Here is a 21,806-nt window from a genome sequence, read left to right as displayed (position 1 = left end):
ATGGAAATGACACAAACCCTTTGAGTTTTCATCCCCAGTTGCAGGAAAATTCTCAAATGTTTGTTTGTGTCATTTATGCAAGTCATGTGGACATTATCCATACACCAAGGATTTATAAAGTTATTTTATTTTCAACTTGATTATATAAGTATTGATACTGAACAAGCTCTCTATTTTCCTAATGGTTCACTGAAGAATAGAAAACTGGGAACTAGCAGGCCGTAAAAAAAACCCACAAAAAACTACATTTTTTTTTCTTTCATTATTGGTTACAGAATTTTTAGAAGTTCTAAGACATATATAAAAATTTTAATTATAGATACTTACAATGATAGGGGGAAAAGGTTATAGAAAGTATATGAAATATGAGGGTTGGTCTCTTCTGTCATGCCTCAAGAGGAAATGGCCTCAAGTTGTGCCAGGGGAGGCTGAGATTAGATACTAGAAAAAAAAAGTCGCTGAAAGAGTAGTTAGGCTTTGGAATAAATTGCGCCCAGGGAGGTGATGGAATTGCCATCTCTGGAAGTGTTCAAGAGGCATCTTGATGTGGCATCTGAGGATATGGTTTAAAGGTGATTACGGTGGTGTTGTGTTGATGGTTGGATTAGATGATCTTAAAGATCTCTTCCAACCTTGATGATTCTGTTGATTCTGTGAAATATATAATGTTGGGATATAACATCAAACATTCAAAATGAAAGACAAGAGGGAATTGTGACATGGAAAGAATTAATGCCTAACTGCACACTAGGAGGTTTCTTTCTCTGAACTGTAAAATACCATCCAGCGTGAAGAGTATTTGTATTAGAAAGGTTAAACTGATGAAACAACTAGTGATCTTAAATTCTCACAGTTAAAGTTTTTGACCCCCTCTCAGTCTGTTTTAGAAGAACCCAGAATCAACTTTATGATATAGTGCAGCAAAGAGAACTCTGCCCATAAATTGCTTTGTTCTGGTGAAACAAGTTCAGCTCCTGATTGACAGAACTGTGAAAGAAATTTTATGTGCTACATTCATACAGATCTACAATCAAAGGTTTCATCCTGAACAAAACTCAAGAGGCCATTATACCAGATGAATGAATTAACAAAACAGACCTCTTACCTATATGTTCATTACAGTCAGTTTTGTGAGAAATTAAATCTGTGCTGATGGACTCTTCCATACATATGTAGCAAAACTTTAAAAAGAGGCTACAGTTCTGAAAACCATCTCATAAGACACCCACAACAATCTCTTGATACTTGAATAAACCAGCAACACTCCAGTCAATGATGAGAACAAGATTAATTAATGCTGAAGATCAAGATTCATGTTCTATAGGTGAATCAATAATTATTCTTTAGCCTAAGAAAGATGCAGTCTTAGACATATGTAGTCTTGAAAAATGGTAAAATGTGCTATAATTTTAGCAACAAAATATTTTGCCTGAAAAAACCACTACTGGCGATCAGTTATTCTTTTGGAGAAATATTTGAAGGACTTTTAAGGCTCCCCAGAAAAATAATTTGTTATGACTTCTGTCTTCCAGATGTAATTACAACTGAGTTATAAATCAGGCTTTGCAAAGTGATACCTAAATACTGAACAATATTTTCACAATTCTATTTATACTCAGGTAAATTCTCATTTTAGGCAGAAATTGAGAGACACTGAAAGGTTTCTCAAGATGTAATTTCAATAATGTGAGGAAAATATACTAGTCTATTTAAAAACCCATGGCAAAGCTTTTTGGATTAAGCAGCTTAGTAAATTGAGTTAATGAATCTGACTAATTACTTTCAAAGTATCTCAAATTATTTTATAAATATTATTTCTGCTAATTGATAACTATGAAGGATTTATCCAGGAATACCATATAGAAAATGAACCAAAGAAGAATATAAGATGCTAAAGGGAGAATTTATTAGCCCAAACTGGAATTGAGCTAGTTATACACTTAACACCCACACTTTTAAATTAGTCTCTAGAGGTTTCTAAAAAATAAACTTTATTAGAAATTAATTTTAAATAATATGCTGTACTTAAAACCTCTATTATTGTGCTTTGATGACAAACATTATCCTAAACTATTATTTTACTTTTCCAGGTTCCTCCTTCCCATTTATTCATCTTGATCCTTCACCTCTTTCAGTTGCAGGCATAATTCTCATTGTTATGTTGTCCTCAGTCAAAATTTTGCATCATAATTTCAGCTGCATATGTTAATATGGTCTATACATCATTAACTTCCATGTCCTTTGTCCTTGCTTAAGAAAATTTTTAAGAAAACAGGAGATAAAAGCAGTGTTTCAAGCCTTTCACTATCCATCCCGACTAACTTTCACCTGCTTGTGTAAGAAGTCCTAATTCCCAGATTGAACACAGGACAGGACTGGACAAATTGGTATTTAAGTTTTATTTTGTTTGGTTCTGGGTTAGATTTCTTGAATTTAAACTCTGATCTTTCTTTTTTCCTCTTCATCACCTTTATCAATTGTTATAACAATCTTTTGTAATTCTTAGACTGGTATAAACTACAACTGCCTGCAAACATTCCCTTTCTGGAATAATTATATATACTATCTTTCTTCTTCTAAACAGAATTTAATTTATTTAGAGACAGTTAATTTCTGCTCCTTTCCCCAGTCCTCTATATTCTGTTTGGAGATGTAATTTAAGAGACCTGTTTTCAAAATTAACATGGTTACTGCACTGATGAATGTTAATTACTTTGATCCAAATACCTTTTTATTCTGGACTATATCACACCAATTGAGGGTTAGCCCACTGTTACTGTAAGTTTCTAATTAGCACAACTCCCTTCACTACTGATAGGAATTCCTGAATCACATAAAGATATGCAAAGCCAAACTATGTAAACCAAATGGAAGTATGATTCTAATGTTCTGATGAATATTCTGAGGAAGATATATACATTTTTTAAAAAAAGACAAGTGAGAAAAACATTTTAAAATATTTGATATTTTGAAAATTTAATCTTGATTAAAAAGTGAAGATAATAAAGTTTAATTCTTTTTTGTTAAAAAGGTTTCCATACTGTTTGCTTTCTGAAAATTAGTAATTTTTTCAAGTATCATCACTACTACATTAGCACATCATTGCACACTGTAAGTTTTCACATGTGAGTAGTTCTCGACTCATCATAAGAACTTAGTTATTTAACCATCATTATCAAAATAAAGCAGCGCATGTTTTAGATATTAATCTAATGTATTAAAACCTATTGGAACTCACATGAATAATGTTGTTTCATTAAGGAATGCATACAATGTTAGATCATTATTGCTGCTGGTATATTTTCAGTGAGTTCTCTTTAACAGACAGTATATATATTAGTAATGTTAATATTGTTATTATTAGTACAGTAAAACTAGTGTATTTTAGCATTAGTGTTAGGAATATATGATCATTCTATAATGAAAAAACATTTATATTTCTGTACCAATTTCCTGATTTATAACACATCAACAGTGACTTAGATTAGCTTCACATAATTCAGTAAAGTTTTACCACTACTTAGAACAATAAGAAATCCATGGATCTGTTCACACGTTCACGTGGGGATTTGCTATTCTTCAAGATCAGGTATATTCGTTCACATAAGCACACTGTGCATTTATGTGAAATGTCCCCAGTAATGAGTACCAGATACCATCCTGAGAACAACACTAATGTAATAAGAAAAGACAAGTATGGTAGGGTACACTAGAGAGCAATTTCAATGCTTCTCATAAAGGCAGAAGTTTGATTCTATTGGTCTGAAAAATTACACATTTTAAAGATGGCTAAAATAAAGAGCTCACAAAGTCTCTTTATTGCAAAAAATTCAAAGCAACAAAAGGTAATGTAACTTTCTTCATTCAAAAAGACATTCCAGGGATTATTTTGCAGATCTTCTGAGCCCTGCTTGAAAGGACACAGTATGATACTTGAAACCACCCAACATTCATATAATACTACTATTTCAATAAAATGATACACCTTTTTCATAATTTCCTCCTTGTTCCTCCCAGTCTTAATTAACATTTCTAATTTTAGAGAGCATCATTTCCATATGTAGACCATTTACATTTTTGAATGTACCACGTATAAGAATTTGGCCATTCTAGGCCACTGATGTATAATGTCCCAAAAAGGATCTGTGGAACAAAAAGGATCTGTGGAACAATCTCTGAAAAATTGCTCATATATATAATTGCTCATATATAAATACCTCATTCTACAATATTCTTTTTGTTTTCTTTTCTTTTTGACTTCTTTTAACTAATCCAACATGTTTCTTATCCAGACTTACACAGTTTGACTGGGGTTTTTCCCAAGAATAAGCAGTAACAACTGTTTGTATGTAAGAACTGGCTTCAGGCAAAAAGCTGCTCGTTCCCTGTGAGATGTAATTTATTCCTGCTTTTAAGTTAGTGCACTCTATATTCCTCTGTGTATATTGTCAGTTCCAGTAGTTAAAGCACTACATGGAATCAAGTGCATACTTTGACTTTATCTCCTGCTTTGTTCTCTCCACAGCCTACAAAGACCATCTTACAACAAAGATACAAAGGCAGTCATCTTATTTACTGCTTATATTACTAGGTTCTATTTGCCATGATGTCTTAAAACCAAAAATCTATCTGCAGACAAATTTATCTGTCTGTGAAAGCTTACACGGCTATATGATTACCTCTTGGTAGTTATCTGAAGTTTATTAATTTTTTTTCTTTTCAAAATTCTGTACTACTACAGACCATATATAAACAGATACAACTACTCAAGAAAAATTGACTGGAAGGTCTACAAGACACTTTAATTTCATTTGAAGTTACTTTCTCTTTTATTTGACCTAAAATTTACCTTCTGTAGTTGAAATATGTATAGTCATGTATCTATGTAGTTACACAATTAAACCAGTGACTTGCAATTAACAAATTTTCCAATTCAGTGGGTTCTTCATAGAGGTAATGGCAAAATAATTCAATAGTGAGCTGAATATTCTAATTCAAGTTTGACACCTGTTAGATCACATTTTAAAATATGAGCTTATAAATATCTCAGTTCAGTTCATTTGCAGTAAATCCACTGAGGAAGAAGAAATTAAATATGCAGATAGGTAGAAATAAACAATAAACATATCTTTATACGTACATAGGTGTATATATATATATCAATGAGAAATTACAGAATTCCCATACTTGGAATTTAGTAACAACCTCTCTAATATTTTTCCTGTCATGACAAAATATGGAAAAAAACCCTCAATGTCCTCCCAGATAAATAGTAAAAAAAAGTAGAAATGCATTTTGTCCATGGAAAAAAGGAACTTATAGTCAGAGGATTGTGCATTTCTCTGATCAAAATGCATGTCAGTTTAGACTAGTAGAAAAGCAAGGCCTCAAGTTAAAAATACAAGCAGAAGTTTTATAGTGAAAAATATCTTGTAGCTATATGTAGAGGTAATAGTGAAAATATTTTAACAGAACTTCTAAGAACACAAATACAACCATATTCTGCTCCTGAAATTTCTGAATTCCAAAAAAAATCCAGTAAATTTTGGAATGGAGATTCTTATGACAGCCATTTTACTGTGTAATAGGAAAATCTTTAAAAATGTAAAAGTCAGAATTCTTCCCTGATTATGAAAGTGTTGAATTGTTTTAATCTTTATAGAGTGAAAATATTACATATAAATGAAACCTTATTTATTACCCTCAGTAAATTATTCCTAGCGTGTTGCATTACGGAGGAACTGCAAGCTGCAACATTAGCTCAGGAATAGATGATATAATAAAGCTGCTGGCATATTTCACTATTGAAAACAACCTTATCAAAAATGATTTGTCAGGGAAGAAGGCTTTATTTAAAAACTAGTCATGGGTTATGCACAGTATAATTCACAGAATCACAAAAGAGTTAAGGATGGAAGGGAACAGAGCGCATCATCTGGTCCAACCTCCCTGCTCAAGCAGGAAGAATTGTGTCCACCAGGACCCCAGGTCCTTCTCTGCAGAGCTGCTTCCCAGCAGGTCAGCCTCCAGCCTGTACTGGTGTGTGGGGTTATTCTACCCCAGGTGCAGGACCCTGCACTTGCCTTTGTTGAATTTCAGACAGTTTCAGAGTGCCCACCTCTCCAACCTGTTGAGGTCCCTCTGAAGGGGTGCACAGCCCTCTGGGGTATCAGCCACTCCTCCCAGCTTTGTGTCATCAGGAAGCTTGCTGAGGAGGCTTCTGCCTCTTCATCCAAGTCATGGGTGAGTAAGTTAAGGAATACTGGCCCAGTACTGAACCTTGGGGGACACTACTAGTGACAGGTCTCCTGCTAGACCCTGTGCCATGGATTACAACCCTCTGGGATCTGCCATTAAGCCAGTTCTTAATTCACCTCACTGACCACTCATCCAGCCCACACTTCTTTAGTTTGTCTACGAGGATTTTGTGAGAGACAGTGTTGAGAGCCTTGTTGAATTCAAGATAGGCAATATCCACTGCTCTCTCCTCATTGATCCAAGTAGTTGTTTTGGCATAGAAGGTCATCAGGTTGGTCAAGCTTGATTTATTTTTAGTGAATCTATGCTGATTATTTCTGATCACCTTCTTATCATCCATATGGATAGACAGGGCCTCCAGAATGAGGCACTCCATCACCTTTCCAGGGATTAAGGTGAGGCTGACTGGCCAGTAGTTCCCTGGGTCCTCCTTCTTGCCCTTTCTTGAAGATCAGGGTGACATTTGATTTCTTCCAGTCCTCAGGCACCTTCCTGATCACCACAATCTTTCAAAGATGATCGTGAGTGGCCCCATTATGAAATTTGCCAACTCCCTCTTGCCATCTACTACTTGTAGATGCATCCCATGAAGGCCCATGGACTTGTAGGTGTCACGTTTGCTTAGGTGTTGTTTAAACCAACCCTCCTTAACCAAGGGAAAGTCTTCCCAAAGATCTTGCTTTATGGTGAACTTGCCACTGGCTGTCGCAAGAGAGGAGCCCTGAAGAGAAGATGCAAGGACTCCCTGAAACAACATCTCAACCTTGGCCGTATTGATCACCATAACTGGTCTACTCTGGCCTGCAATCGGGAGGTCTGGAGACACACTATCTTCAACACTGCTGATGCTTTTGAGAAAGCATGCAGGATCACTCTCGAGGAGAAAAGGCAATGCAGAATATACCTCCTAAAGAGTCTTTCTGCTGTGCCTTTTGCAACCGGATATGCCTGTCTTGTATTGGCCTTTTTAGCCACCAATGCGCTTGCAACAAATGTGCGTAGTGCCCTTCCCAAATCTTTGTTCGCGAAGCCCAGCCATGGTGACATGAAGAAGTCCTTCTTGTCCTTGACATTGTTGGCCAGATTTAAGTCCGGATGGGCCTTGCCTGCTTTGTCTCATTTCTACTTACTCTGACAACTCTCTATATTCATATCAAGTGGCCTGACCATGCATCCAATTTACTGTGTGTTTCCTGCTTATGCTGGAGTAATGAGAGGAGTTCTTTATTCATCCATGCAGATCTCTCTCTTTGTCCAATTTCTTGCTCATTGGCATGCATCATTATTATTGAGTCTGGAGAAAATGATCCTTGGATAGCACCCAACTCTCTTGGACCCCTCTTCCCTTCAGGACCTGTTCCCATGGGATTCTTCCAAGAAGATCCCTGAAGAGGCTAAAGTCAGCTCTCCTGAAGACCGTAGTTGTTATCTTACTTGCTGCCCTGCTCCCTCCTCAGCCGATACTGAACTGCACACTTTTGTGGTCACCACAGCTGAGGCTGCCTCCAGCATTCACATCTCCAAAAAGGAGATGTTATTACTAACGACATAACAACAACATTTGAAAAGCATTTAGCAGTATGTATGATTGTGGAAATACAAAACACTGTTGTTTCCGATAAAATTCCCCATTTTGCGACATTAATCTGTAAGAATTACATTGCTAAGGCACAAGCATGACCCCCTCAAAGGGAAGGCAAGGTAAAAGGAATGATCTATTAAAAAAAAAATAAGGAAAAAAAATACTCTCCAAATGTACTTGTTCTGAATTACAAGAGGCAGATGACAATGATATTTATATACAGATGATTTACAGGCATCTATGAGCTTAAGTCTGCTGACTTCTAAGCATGCTGTAAATTCAGAACTTTACAATTTTGATTTCTAAAGGTAAAAACAAACAAACAAACCCCAACTTAATGTTGAATAAAATACACTTTTGTTCTTTTCTTGGGGTATTTCCTAGGTCATGGCAGTGAAAAACTCTCTATTTGACCAATCCAATGAATTATATTAAAATGGACAACTAGTATATGCACGTCTGGAGAGACCTGCCCATCTACAAAACAAAAAAAAAACAAACAAAAAATCCACAAAACCCAAAACAAACAAACAAACCAACAAAAAAGCAAACCAACCCAAAAAACAGTAATCAAGTTCTTTAGTGTTGAAAAACATAATTCTTACACATATCCCCTCAAAATCTGAAAACTATACACCATTTGTTCGTGTCAGGATTCTCTTTTTTAGATTTAATGACCATTGGTAGGGCACAATAAGACATCAGAGGAAATCTTTAAGGATGAGTGTTTAATCAAAGAGAGTCTCCATGCCAAACAGTGACAAAGAGATCAAAAGCTCATTAGTGGGTAATCACCTTTAGCAACCTTCTGCAGAATTCTGTGTTGGATAATTGCATTAGGCAAAATTAGGAGAGATTCATTAGAATGGAATCACAAGGGTCTGTGTTAAATGTAAAGTTGGATGCTTCTGATATCAAACATAGACTCATAGAAGGAACTATTGAAAATAATTAGGTGTTTTTCTTTTTTTTTTTTTTTTGTTAATTGAACATAGACCAAAAATACCTTAACAGCAATTTGGTGCATTAAGCCTTTAAGCCATTATGTTAAGACTGAAATCAAGAATCTGTCACATTCTTAGGTTCCATTTCAGTAATTCATGTTCACCACTGCTAAAGTGTGTACCTTGGGGGTTTTTATTCTTTATTCATCAAGCTTTTACCCCTTAAACTCTTCACTGCTATTGATTAGAGAATTGTCTTCTCAAAAATATGTTTGCCTTCTGTAGGAGTTTCCGCAGTAAATCAAGCCATCTCTTCATTTTCTTTCACATACACTGAAAAGTTAGAGTTCCTTCAGTCTATAGACAAAATGACAATTTTTAAATCTATCAGAATTTTTTTCCTCTTTTTCTGAATAATTTCCAATTTGTTAACTCTATTTTGCCTGAAAAAGTGATACTGTTCAGATAATGACCTCTCTAATTATGAGTAAATAAGAATATGTTTTTCATATTCTTATGTGGTAGTCATTTGCTTATCCCTGTTTAACCACAGGGCTACTTTGGGAGTTTATTATTCCACTTAAAATATACACTGTGTATTTTCATGTTCCCTTGGAAAAAAAAAAACAACACAAAACAAAATATATCAAAAGATCTACTAAAAATTATTGTATCAGAAGAAAACTGTAACATTGTGACTATGATGACTGACTGGTGAGAGGAAGCATCAGGTTCCAGTCTCTCATATTCTTCATTTATGACTGCAACTTTTTATGTCAATTCGTTTCAAAATTGGCAGATCTAGAATTTGGAAAATGGTCTGCAGAGAAGCCTGTTAGATTTCTACTTTGTTACAAATGTAAGTTTTTTGCAAGTTAACATATTCTCATAAAATCTTTTGTATTATCATCTCCAGAAACAAAATTTAGCTTTATGCCTCGATTGTCTATCTCATTCATTATCAGCTAGCATTTTTCTGGGAAGTAGGAGGGGAAGATTCAGAAGTTATAATTTTAATGGAAAATAGTATAATTAAAAATAAGTTTGTAATTTCTTCAAGACCATGGATAAACATATTAAATAACTCTAAGCCAAAAATAGGAAATGATAGCAGGGTATTTCCAATGATACACATTTCTCATACTCCTCTTTTGTGGTAGTGGGTATTTAACCAAACTGAATTTTTCAGAATGGTAATTTCAGTTGGAATGTTTTTATAGCCTCTGCAAGATTGTATCAATGTTTTTAAACAAATATAAATGTTGCATTCTGTAAAATTAACCTGAGAATCTAGAAACTGATCTTAAGCTTGCTTGACATAAATGTTTCATCAAAATACTATCTTTATTGTATTTGGTTGGGTATAGTAGTGATAATGTCTCCATTTTATCAGCATGGCTGCTTTTGTTACTCTGTAAACATTATTTCTACCTAATAGTCTCAGAAAATAAGATTTACCTGTAAAACAGGATTCCCTGCTACTGCTATATTTCTAATATGAGCAATGAAAAAGGATTTGACCTATATTTGTTAGAATACAAGGGATATCCTGTATAGAAATCTTAAGATAATCAAACCTGACTGACAATGAGGCAAGACCCTGTAGTTCAATTGTTCTGGCAGGTTCAAATTTCTATTTGTTCAATATCCAACTTACTGCTAGACAAAACATCAGTCCCTAGGAAGTACTAGTAAATGCCTAATTGACATTCTCATAGTTGTAAATATGTTGTACACATTTATATTCTACTTATTACTACGTTTCTAGTTCTTATTACATAACATATCTTTAAATAGATGATAAATATAATTTTCACAGAATATTGACCTAAAATTTAGTAGGTATATATGATGAGATACATCATATGTGTGAGCAAGAGATCAAAATATTCAAGAGGGCTTTTCTTTAATCATAGCTTAAAAGTTAAAATACAGAGATTAAAATTTTTTCATACTAATGTATATTTTCAAGAACTTTGCTGTAGGATTTCTCTTACCTCTACAGATAGGAACAGGGAAGTCCCACGATGCTGTATTCACAGAGTTAGCTATGCAAGTAAGCTGGGGGTGTCCATCCAAAATATATCCAGTTACACAGCTGTATCGGATTTTGTCACCAACATCAAATCTTGTACCGTACAAGATGCCCTTTGGTGGAACTCCTGGATTGCCACAGGAACTACTCTGTAATTCTGGAGCAGATATATATTTATTACTTACAATGTTTTTGTAAATCAATGCTTCATTTTGTTTGAGAATATAGAACACATAAAAGAAGACAGTTTTGGACAGACAGTGTTTTCATGGATATTATACAATTCTTAACACTGAAAATTCATTACTGACTTAGTCTATTTATGAACCCACATATGTAAAAGTAGATGAAAATAAGCATGAGGTTTTCCTTAATCTCCATCTATAGATATATTCATAAGTTTCTTTGTTAAATTGACAGCAAGGAACTCATTACATAGGAACAGGAAGCAAAGGAACTTGATGTATACAAATGCAAAACAATAAACAAAAGTGTACTACAGTCATGAAAGAACATCAGATTCAAATTGAACAAAACTTGCAAGAAAAAAAATAGTCAAGACAACAGAAAATCTTAATAAGCATAAGCCTGAGCATGATCAAGAATCTGTTTAATGATTTAATAGTTTTTAGATAATGAGGCAAAAGTGATGAGATACTGTGGGTAACTGATTTCTGAGCAAAAGATTAGTTCATTCAACCATGTAAAATACCACAGATCTGGTGACTTCTACTCTAATGCAGAGCTTTAAACCACCGAGAATCCAAAATGACTCACAGCTGCTGTTAGTCTTATCTCTGAGGGCATTAATTAGAGTTCAGTTTTACTAGTTAGTACTCATAGTAACTGTGTACTCTTTTGACTGATGTTTCAGCATCATAAATAGTGTGATTACATTTTCAATCATTTACTTCTGAAGTCATTTGATTAATGGACATTAAAAGATAGATTTTGTGCAAGTGTGAGCAAAAGATATTTCACACTCTCATCCTGAGCTCTTCAAAGCTCTTACTAGCCTAGTGCTAATATGGAAGAGACAAATCATGTAAACCTGTATTTGAATTCATATCAAATTTCCCTAATCTACAAAGTAAGGAAAATGACAGAAAGGTATGTATGTATTGTTTCAATTTCTTTTCCTGAGTTCCATGTGACTAAATTATTCTTCAGCACCCCTGATGTGCTCATGAGTGTGTGCACAACATCTTTAAATACCCAAACTGTCAGAGTAGGTTTCAATTAAAGAAAAAAGGTATAAACGCTTATCAAAACAAGCAGTATGGCTCATGAGATTCATTACGTTCTCAAACTCCTATGCCAACAACTCGGATATACTACTAGATTTCTGACACCAGCCATGAAATGAAACTATGTAACAATTATCAAAAGGCATAATCCAACATAGTCATAAATATATTTCTCTGTGCATTCATATATACATACACTATGAATAAAATATATGATCCCAATGAGTTCATCTGCAAGATTTGAGGTACCAATCAGGTTTTGATGTGAATGTGTTAAATATGGATATTATCTGCTGATGTCATTGCTGCTATTTCTTGCCTTCTCTTACATAATGAACTCTGTGGTTGTGGCCTCTCTCATTTTGGTCACTTTAAAGCTCACCTAAAGAGCTGATATTCTCACCACTGCTTTATCAAAGTGTTCTGTGCTGAAGCAACACTCTCCTGGCCTCAAATGTCCTTGCAAGCTCTACAAAAAAGGCAATGCTGCAGCTATTCCCACATACTTGTGCAAACGGATTTCTTTTAAATCCTTTAACTATTTTCAAGGCCATTCGATTTATTATTTATTATCATAGCATGTCAAAATAGAGGTAAGAATATCATCCTATAGATTTTGGTTATCATACGAATCATATTATATTAACTTGAAAACTCTGCCTGTACATAGTGTTTTCATTTTCCACTTCTCCAAGAAGATGAAGTTTTTCAGAATCCTGTATCTCTTAGGGCTTTGTAAAAAGGTCATGGAAAGACGTCCTGTCTTTTGAAATAAAACATATAAAGATTACCAATGTCTTTAACTGTTACTGCCTAAAATTGCTTCCTTTACTCTTACTGCTGTCTCACCAAGAATTACCCTCAGAAGGTAATTTATTCTTATGAAATTATATTATATTTTAGAGCACTAATTAAAAATCACCCTCCTTCTAAAATAAAACTAATTTTCCAGTTGCAATACTTTATGACTCATCTAAAAGGAATACTTGGCATTTTTCATTAACTTTTTAACATTATGAAACCGGGTAGGGAGTAAGTTACTACTTCTAACCCTTCAAGCCATTTTGTTCCTGATTCTAGATAATAAAGTAGAAAATAAGTTTTACACTTTTAAGTGCATTAGTTTATTCTGTGAGTATTTTCATTTTGAACATATACAAGTGCACTACTTGGGGGGGGGAGGGAGGGAGGAGATAATTCACTAACTGCATTTGTCTTCTCTGATAGGCAGTATCTATTTTCAAACTGCATGTGACACTGTACTACCAACTCTGTTCCATTTAAAGCTACAAATTCTTACTCTGAGATAGTCATCTGTCAGGCAACACAGCAATTGCCAAACTAGACTGTAATTTTTATTCAGCTCTGCACAGATTCTTGACTTCAGTGAAATTTTCATAATCACTAATGATAAGAAGGCTGGAAAAGTACTTCCTTTCAAATTTGCCACATTGTAATTTGGTTGAACTTTTCCTGGTTCGTGTACTCTGAAAATAAGCGTAATTGAATTTTTTACACTATCCTACTTTTTTGCATTTTTATTCTGTATTATTTCTCATGTCTTTTTTTAAAGCAAGTTGTCCCAGTTGTTTCAATCGCTTTCCAAGTAGGAATTTTCTTTGTCCTAGATTTAATTTTGTAAACAAGATATGTATGAACCTATTTGTCCTCTTTTTTCCATTATCATAAACCACCAAGATTAGAATATGATTCAATGCTGTTCAATAAGTTTCTATTACATTAATGCTTATTATTGAAAATAGAAATCCTGTTAAAAAACTGTGGGTAAATATATTTCAGAGAGTTCTGCTTAGTAGGAATGGACTAAGACTTTAGAGTCTTTAAAGACTTTAAGTCTTTAAAGATTTTAATTGGCAGAATTTCTGCCACTTATAAATACTAACTAATAACTTATTCAAAATAAATCACATTGAATATAATTTCTGCAAATTCTTCCAAAAACAAGGCTGACAGAAGTCTAGACTCTCTTTGTCAGTATTCACTCAAGGAGAAACAAATAAGGACCAAATATATAAATTTCAAATTTACTTTATTTTTACTCAGATTTTAAGTCAGGAATAGTATTTTTTTTTCTATTATGATATTTATTATATCAAGAGTAGCACTTGTCCTCCCTAAACTGTCTAAACATAAAATTTGTCATTTCATGTCTAAATATCCAAAACAATTATTTTCTAATATTCCAGTAAAAAAAGCATTTGTCGTATCATTGCATTCCATTCAGCTTAATGCTGAAGACTAATGTTCTTCACACACTAAATATGACATTAGAAATTTAGGAACATAAATAATTAATTTTGTCTTTTTTAAAGGGTTGATCCATATATTTTCAGATTTTTTTCACAGCTATTGCAGGTCACTATGATCCCATTTCTTCCAACACAAAGTGAAAAATACTGTCAATCTTCATGAGTACTCACTCATTGAAAGACCTCTGTAATATCCCAATAGAGGCTAACATTTGCTTCCTTTAGTAGCTTTGTAATTAAATATTTCTGGTATCCCTACACTCTCAGTTTGGATATCTCTCTCTATTACTGCATGGTACCAGTCCCAGACTGCTTGTCTGTACACAGATATCCCTTTGAAAAATGACGCCTATGTACTTTGTCTTATTGCCAAGTAAGAATGCTCTGGTATTGAAGACTCAAGACTGATTTCAGAAGTGCTGCATGTAGCACGTGTGTGGCAATAGGGAGGGCTATACATTCCAAGGGCCCCAAATATTAGGACAGATGATGTATTTGTAACAATATGAAGTTGCCTGAAACTCCATTGTCCAAAATTCATCTATATTGAATCTTATAATGGCTTATTTTAGTTGCACATAGTTTTCCAAAGGTTTTATAAACTAAAACAGTAACTTAGATACATAGCTTCTACCTCATAATACTTTGCTTATTTTTCTTAAAATGTATATTTTTCCTACTTTCTATTCACACTGCTCTGAATATATGAGTAAGCATAGTCTAGATGTAGATCTAATAGTGGCTAGAAGAAATAACTAGTGAGTATACTTTTGTCTTCCTACATACATATTGACATATAGATATACACACCTGTTCCACTTCAGATTACAGAGTGAAGGAAACTACAGGAAAAAAACTGGACTAGGCAATATCAGTGCAGTGAAGGAAAAAAAATGAAAAACCTAGTATCTAAGTGTCAATTTGACTGCACAAATATGTAGCATTCAGAGAGCAAAGAAAGACATCAGGTATTGAATTAAATAAATTTCCCTTCCCCAAAACACAGGTCTCTCCTTTGTAGAAGTTCAGCAACAAAAGTGGTTATCCCTTGATTCCAACAAATCTGGCACCTCAAGATACAAGTGCAAGTCCCTATGCTGAAATTCACATTTGTTTACAACAATGGCAGAAACGATTTGTCTAACAATCAAAACTTATCAGAAGTATTTATTTTAATTTCTGCATTTTTTGTGGATCAGTCTGAAAAGACTGGCATGTTAAACTATAAACAGGCAAAGAAGAGGAAGTGTGGGAAGTTTGGGGTTGTTTTCCCCTAAAGGAAAACAAGGTAAAGCATGTTTTTTCTTTTCCTGTTCTTAATTGCTCTCTCTTGACAAATAGCTTTGCAATAGTTACCTCACTGAGGGTCTCTACTGTTCACTAAAGATAATACAGCTAATTACATTGCAGTTTCTTACCTATTTTTTAATGAATGACATAATTTTGCTTTTTTCTCCCTTTTGAAATTATTTGCATGTCAAAAAAGGACAGAGGAACTTGATTATCTAAAGTAAAACCACTGATTAGTTTAAGACTGTCCTAAGGGAACTTTAAATGTAGATTTTTATACTGAATTTGATTTTTGTTCTAAGTGCATTTAAACTCACTGGTTGTATCTTCTTTGCTAGTAACACCACAATGTTTCTATTTAGAGCTTTAAAGTCATATGCTATTTTAACAGGAGCAAACTTTTTTCAACATAAGTAAGTTCGAATTTCCTGAATATAATTCTTCTACAAGCAAGGAATCAACAAGAAGGAGGACAGCAAAAAACCCTCGAGGGTATGTGAAGGAAAAAAAGTCGTAATTGTAACAGTGTAATAACATCAATACAATGTAATACAGTGTAAACGGTCCAGGGTTTGCAACACATTCCCTTCACATGCAATATGCTGTTCAGAATATCTGCTTAAATCAGCTGCAGACACAGAACAGCACTGGAGAGCTGGAGGACCATGTGAAAAGACAATGGTAGTCACTAATCTTACCATGGGACAGCACAACCTGGAACCAAGTGAAATCAACTGGTTGATGACTATATGCTTCAATAAATATGGTTAAATCTGACATTCCGCCACCAGACACACTTCTAAAGTGTTACCTGAAGCGAATGAAAAACAGGTAAAGACCAGATAATTAGGAAAGCTCTACAGTTAATAGCACCAGCCATGTTTATTCGCCTTTATCAAATTCCACTTGACTTTGATTAGAGCTTTATCTGCAGTAAATTGCTGTACAGCTCTTGAGGGCACCAATTAAACCTCAGGTGTGGCTGGCAGGTAAATACACATAGTGCATGGACTGAGAAAGACCACTGGAGACTACATAAAGTTTTATCATGTGCATAGAGTTGCAAGTGTTGCAGAGATCCCTCCGCCCACACTGTTCTGAAACTATTCAACCAAATCAGCATAGTTTGAAGCCTGAGGTACTGTATCTGCCATATGGGATGGTTGTTCAGCTTCTCAGGCGGCTGAAACCCAGACAGATGCACCTTGCTTGCCATGCAAAGGCTGTGTAGATATGCCTATGTATGTGTTACAATGGAATTGTTCATTTAGACTGCAGTGATTCTGAGCACTTTTTTAACATGGCTGTATTGTGTAGGCAGCTGAGGAGAGGCTGTTGTAATTCCCAAGTGAAGAATATTTCAGAGCCTAGGACAATCTAAAATAATAAAAAAAATAATCCTAAAACTTTTACCATATTGATATTCATTCTGTAATTTGTATTTCTTACTATGCCTTTTAGAGTTATATAAAAGAATTTAATCTTCAATTTCTGAATTATTATGGCAACAACTATCTCACAGTTCTTTTCATTTCACTTTTGCCTCAGTGCCTCACCTTGTTTTACCTTATGCTAGGTAGTTTATAAATGTTGCATTGTTGCTCTCTGGCTGTCTTTGCCTGGGCAATTTACAGTAACCAAATATGTAAAAACCTAATTGAGTTTAGGAAGAGTAAGTTTAGGCACTGAAGGAGGATGTCATAGCACAAGCAAGTTGTATGGTATCATACAGACAGCATCTCCACACAAATTACACAGACAAGAATAGATACATATGTCTAATAAATGACAATAATTTTATATATTTGATGTAATATATCTACTGAAATTAGGGTTCAATTTTTAAGATGTATTCAAAATATTGGTAAGATGCACAGTTTTTATATTCAAGATGATAGAAATACCGAAAGCAGAGTACAGGACAAAATAAAACACATTTCATGGAAAAGTACTGGGACTTCTAAAGGAGAGGAAAAGAAATGTAATAGAAATGTCAGAGAGCACTGATAGGCATTAATAATTAGTGAATTGACTCAAACTGTTATAAAGGCTAATCTGAATTATTTATGATTTAAATTATTATAAAATAGAGACTTGCTAGTCTTAAAAAGAATATAACATCCCTTCCAGCTTCCTGTTGGCAAAGATCATCTGAACTGACCAGTGTGTAGTTTGAGGATACATACACAGGGTTAATCAATCATGCTTCATGTCTGACTTATTAGCCTAGGTTTCCCTACTACAAGTTGTGTCTTGTGAAGGAAGAAAACTTTGTTGTCTTCTTGTGAGGGCAGACAACTTTTGGTATGTTGAACCTTTCAACTTGTTTTAAAAAAGACAAGAAAAAAGAAGGTTATTTCTGCTAGTGCAAATCACTCAGGGTAAAAAATTGGAATTTAAAGCATAAGATGGGGATATGGGATGTGTCGTGGATGTATCATTAGACAGTGGCATAAAAGGGCACAAAGAAAACCAGTTTTCTCATGAAGGGGACTTCGACACATGAGAACTGGGCACTAGGTGGCACCTGAAACATTCAGAGAGCCATTGTATGACCTGACAGAGTAACAAACATTTCCTTCTGTATATCTCTCAGAGGTAACAACATTTCAATTTTATATATATGTTGCATATGCTTAGTATATGTATGTGTTGGTGCACAAATGCTTATGTATAGAAAATGAGCAAAATAAAGGAGGTTTAATACTATTAGTTTTAGACTTTTAATAATAATTTTTTTCTTGCTTTTAATGGTACTTATTCTGATAATTCCACAGTGCTGAAATGCATTATGACCTATTGACTCCATTTCACAAGGTGAAATAATAGAACAATAATGATCTTGTCCAAATTACTTACATGATGATTCATTAACCAGGAAATACAGTATGATTAAATTAATGGATAGTGATATGAATATACATCTGCCACAGGCCACTCAACATTACCAAGCATAAACCTTTGAATAACTTGTATTCCGTCAAAATTTTGGTTTATATATCAGTGATGAGTTATGCACCCACAATACTATACCTTCCAAAACAGTCATCTTTCCCTGTGGGAGAAAAGGTTCATTCTACTTCTAACACAAGAAATTTAAGTCTGCTTTTCCCATGTACTCCAACTTCCCTTTTAACTTTTAGTAAAGAATTTTCAGATATCTTTCACTTGAGAAAGTTATCTGTAGTTCTTATTTTATTTCAGTATAATGCTATAATTTTCCTACTGCAAGAATTAACATTAGAATCATAGAATCATAGAATGGTTTGGTTGGAAGGGACTTAAAGATCATCTAGTTCCAATCACCATGACTGGGCAGGGACACCTTCCATTTGACCAGGTTACTTAAAGCCCCATCCAAACTGGCCCTGAACGCTGTCAGGGTTGGGTCATCCACAACTTCTCTGGGCAATCTGTTCTGGTGCCTCACCATTCTCACAGTAAAGAATTTCTTCCTAGTGTTGGTGTTCAGCATTCTATTATCACCTTCATTGCATGGGCTTGCACAGTTCTTAGAGAACATCTCTCGAGTCTCAAAATTTGTGTGCTTTGCCTTATGCTAGAGGCAAGTTCCCTGGCACATTTGGAAAAACATTTTCAGAACTCCGAAGCATGGAAGAATGAAAGTAGGGTATTATCTGACGAAACATGATTTCAGTATGCGGAAATAAAAAGATAAAAGAGCTTTCAAGCTGATTTATGTACCAACATTCTTCTATAAGCAAGTATCACTTAGCACAGGGGGCACTGCTTTATATAAGCTGTCCTTTGTGGAGCTTGGGGAAAAGTCATTAATTACCATTTTTTTTCTTTTTAATAGTGAAGAAGTAAATAACATACCAATGTGCATGATTCAGTGCACTATTGACTTTGGGCTGTGGACTATTATGGGTATCTTTTTTTTCTCCCCAGTCATTCTAATATCACAAAGTGCTGTTTGCACTTTCTGGTCTGAGTCTTGTAGGAGCAGAGAGCAAACAATTTGCTTTGTTATTCCTGCTTTAAGATAACTGTTTTGAGACGTAAGTAGTAAGGCATTTAATCTTATTTTATAGAAATAATGATAGAGAGCATCTGCCGAGTAATTCATGTGATGTAGACATATTAACTTTCTTTCTCCGAAGCCTTGTTTTTTAACTAATATAAGCTTGAAATAAGTATAGCCACCCTTCTTGCTGCCAGCCAGAATAATGGCTGCTTTTATTCCTATCCCTTCATGTTACCTGCCTTGGGTCATTCCTCTCTTGATTAATTTCTTATTGGAATGAGTAGAAAAGGTCAAAATTTGAGGGAAGAGAAAGGTTTTTTATTTATTAAAATAATTCAAGATTTGAATTAACTTCTCATTGAACGTCTTTGTAGGCCACCTTTTCTCTGGCTATCTCTACATGACAGGTTAATACTGAAAGAGCTCATGGTAGTCATGTCTCTGAACTTACTGGTATTTCTATACTGAGAAATGACTTGAACAACACCCTGTCAGCTTCTACTTTTAAATACTTTCGATATTCTCTGCTTTTATTGAGAAAAAGAAAAATGTTCTAGGAAAAGCCTGCTGCAGTACTGCACAAATCACTGTTTGACAGAGCTTATGAAGTGTTCGTTCCGGTGCTAACTCAATGAAAGATCATATATCTTATAGAGATCTTTGCAAAACTTCTTTAAAGAGTGACAGATTGGTATGTTAGAAGAGCTAAACAGCGTCAAAGAAATATATGTTATACAAGCAGGCTGTTAACACAGTGTGAAATGGTAAGGAATATGCAGAAATCTATCCTCTGGTCTATATCTGACATGTTCAATCATGGGATATAGAATTCTACTTTAATGTATGAGGAGGGAAAAAAGTTATGTGTCAATTGACAGACAAAAAACCCAGATACTAATCAATTGATGAACATTTCTGGGTTTTCCTCCTTTTTCTCCTGCAAAATAAAGGCGAACGAAAAAATGAGCAGAAAAATCCATTTTTTACTTTGTTACTCAACAAGTTTAGAAAGGCCTGTTTTCATTCAGGAAAAAAGTCTTTTTTCATCAGACATATTTGTAACAATTGGAACACTTTTGCAATTAGTGTTGACTTGGTTATCAGACGTTTTCTGCATTAATATATTTGTCAAAAGTAAATAGAAGGCTATAAGAAAAAAAAAAAAGATTGAGTCAGGAGCAAGGAAATTTACAGTTATCCAGACTTCTTGGTTTGCATTTCAGCCGTCTGAATGTTCGAGCCAACATTCTGCTATGATTGGTTTGGCAGTGAACTTTATGGATGTCAGTGGTGGCTTGAGATAACATCTGGAAATTCTGAAAACATTTTATTCTTAATCATTTGCTAACAGACATGAGATACTACATAGACAGGACTACAGTGTTGATATGATTTCTGTAGTGTCTACTTTAATTCAAGGAAAATCAAACAAGTCTTCATCATGACCTATTTTCTTCCCTCTAGGTATATATTACATTAAGAAAATTGAGTTAGTATTAACTCTTATTATAATAGTGTGTTTATATAAGCTGAAACTTTTGACTATACTTTTGTGTCTCTCTTTTTTTTCCAGTAGTTTACTCCATTTTAAATCTCTCAATTAAGTCATGTAATGCTCTGCCTTCTCCTACATCAGCAAATTTTGCACAAAGTTACTAGGATTATGCTGGGACATAAGCAAAAATGTATAATCTCTTAACTGCAATGAGTATGTGTATTTTGGCTTTCCTATGTTATATTTACAAGAGAATTTGAGTACAAAGTCTACAGTTACGGTAGAGTTGACTACTGTTGTAGTTAACAGCACCGTTACAAAAAGGTAACAAAACCTTAAGTAATTAAATCTACAAACTGGAGATAAATTGTAAATTAGCATGTCAAATTTATAGTGTGATCTCCCCTCATTCACAGTTTTAAAAATTCAGGAATTACAAACTCTCCTTAGAATCTGTTTCATGGTATTACTGCATTGCTGATAAAAGTAACAGCTTCCCTGAAACTACAATTTATGGGATTACTTACTTATTAAAACTTTTAAGTTATTTAGTTGTGTTTGAAAAAGTGCTTAACTATGTGAATAGATATCAAGCTCCACATAAAAAAGGACTTACTGTTCCTGACGATGAAGATCATTATGACTGAAGAAAGAAAGAAATATTTTTTTATTATTATTTTCTATATTTCTATGTATA

At 34.3% G+C, this 21,806-nt stretch overlaps 1 protein-coding gene across 4 annotated transcripts in view; it reads right to left on the bottom strand.

Annotated features, from left to right (window-relative positions):
• Positions 1-21,806, bottom strand: part of CSMD3 (CUB and Sushi multiple domains 3) — a 605,903-nt gene that overhangs the window by 447,255 nt on the left and 136,842 nt on the right. For all 4 annotated transcript variants that reach the window (XM_064646451.1, XM_064646458.1, XM_064646466.1 and 1 more), the window contains exon 4: positions 10,782-10,976. In XM_064646451.1, coding sequence (XP_064502521.1) covers positions 10,782-10,976 — 195 coding nt within the window. The remainder of the gene's footprint in view (positions 1-10,781; positions 10,977-21,806) is intronic.

Source organism: Pseudopipra pipra, chromosome 1 (assembly GCF_036250125.1).
Source record: "Pseudopipra pipra isolate bDixPip1 chromosome 1, bDixPip1.hap1, whole genome shotgun sequence".
Lineage (NCBI taxonomy): Eukaryota > Metazoa > Chordata > Aves > Passeriformes > Pipridae > Pseudopipra > Pseudopipra pipra.
This window is presented reverse-complemented; position numbering and strand designations above follow the sequence as displayed.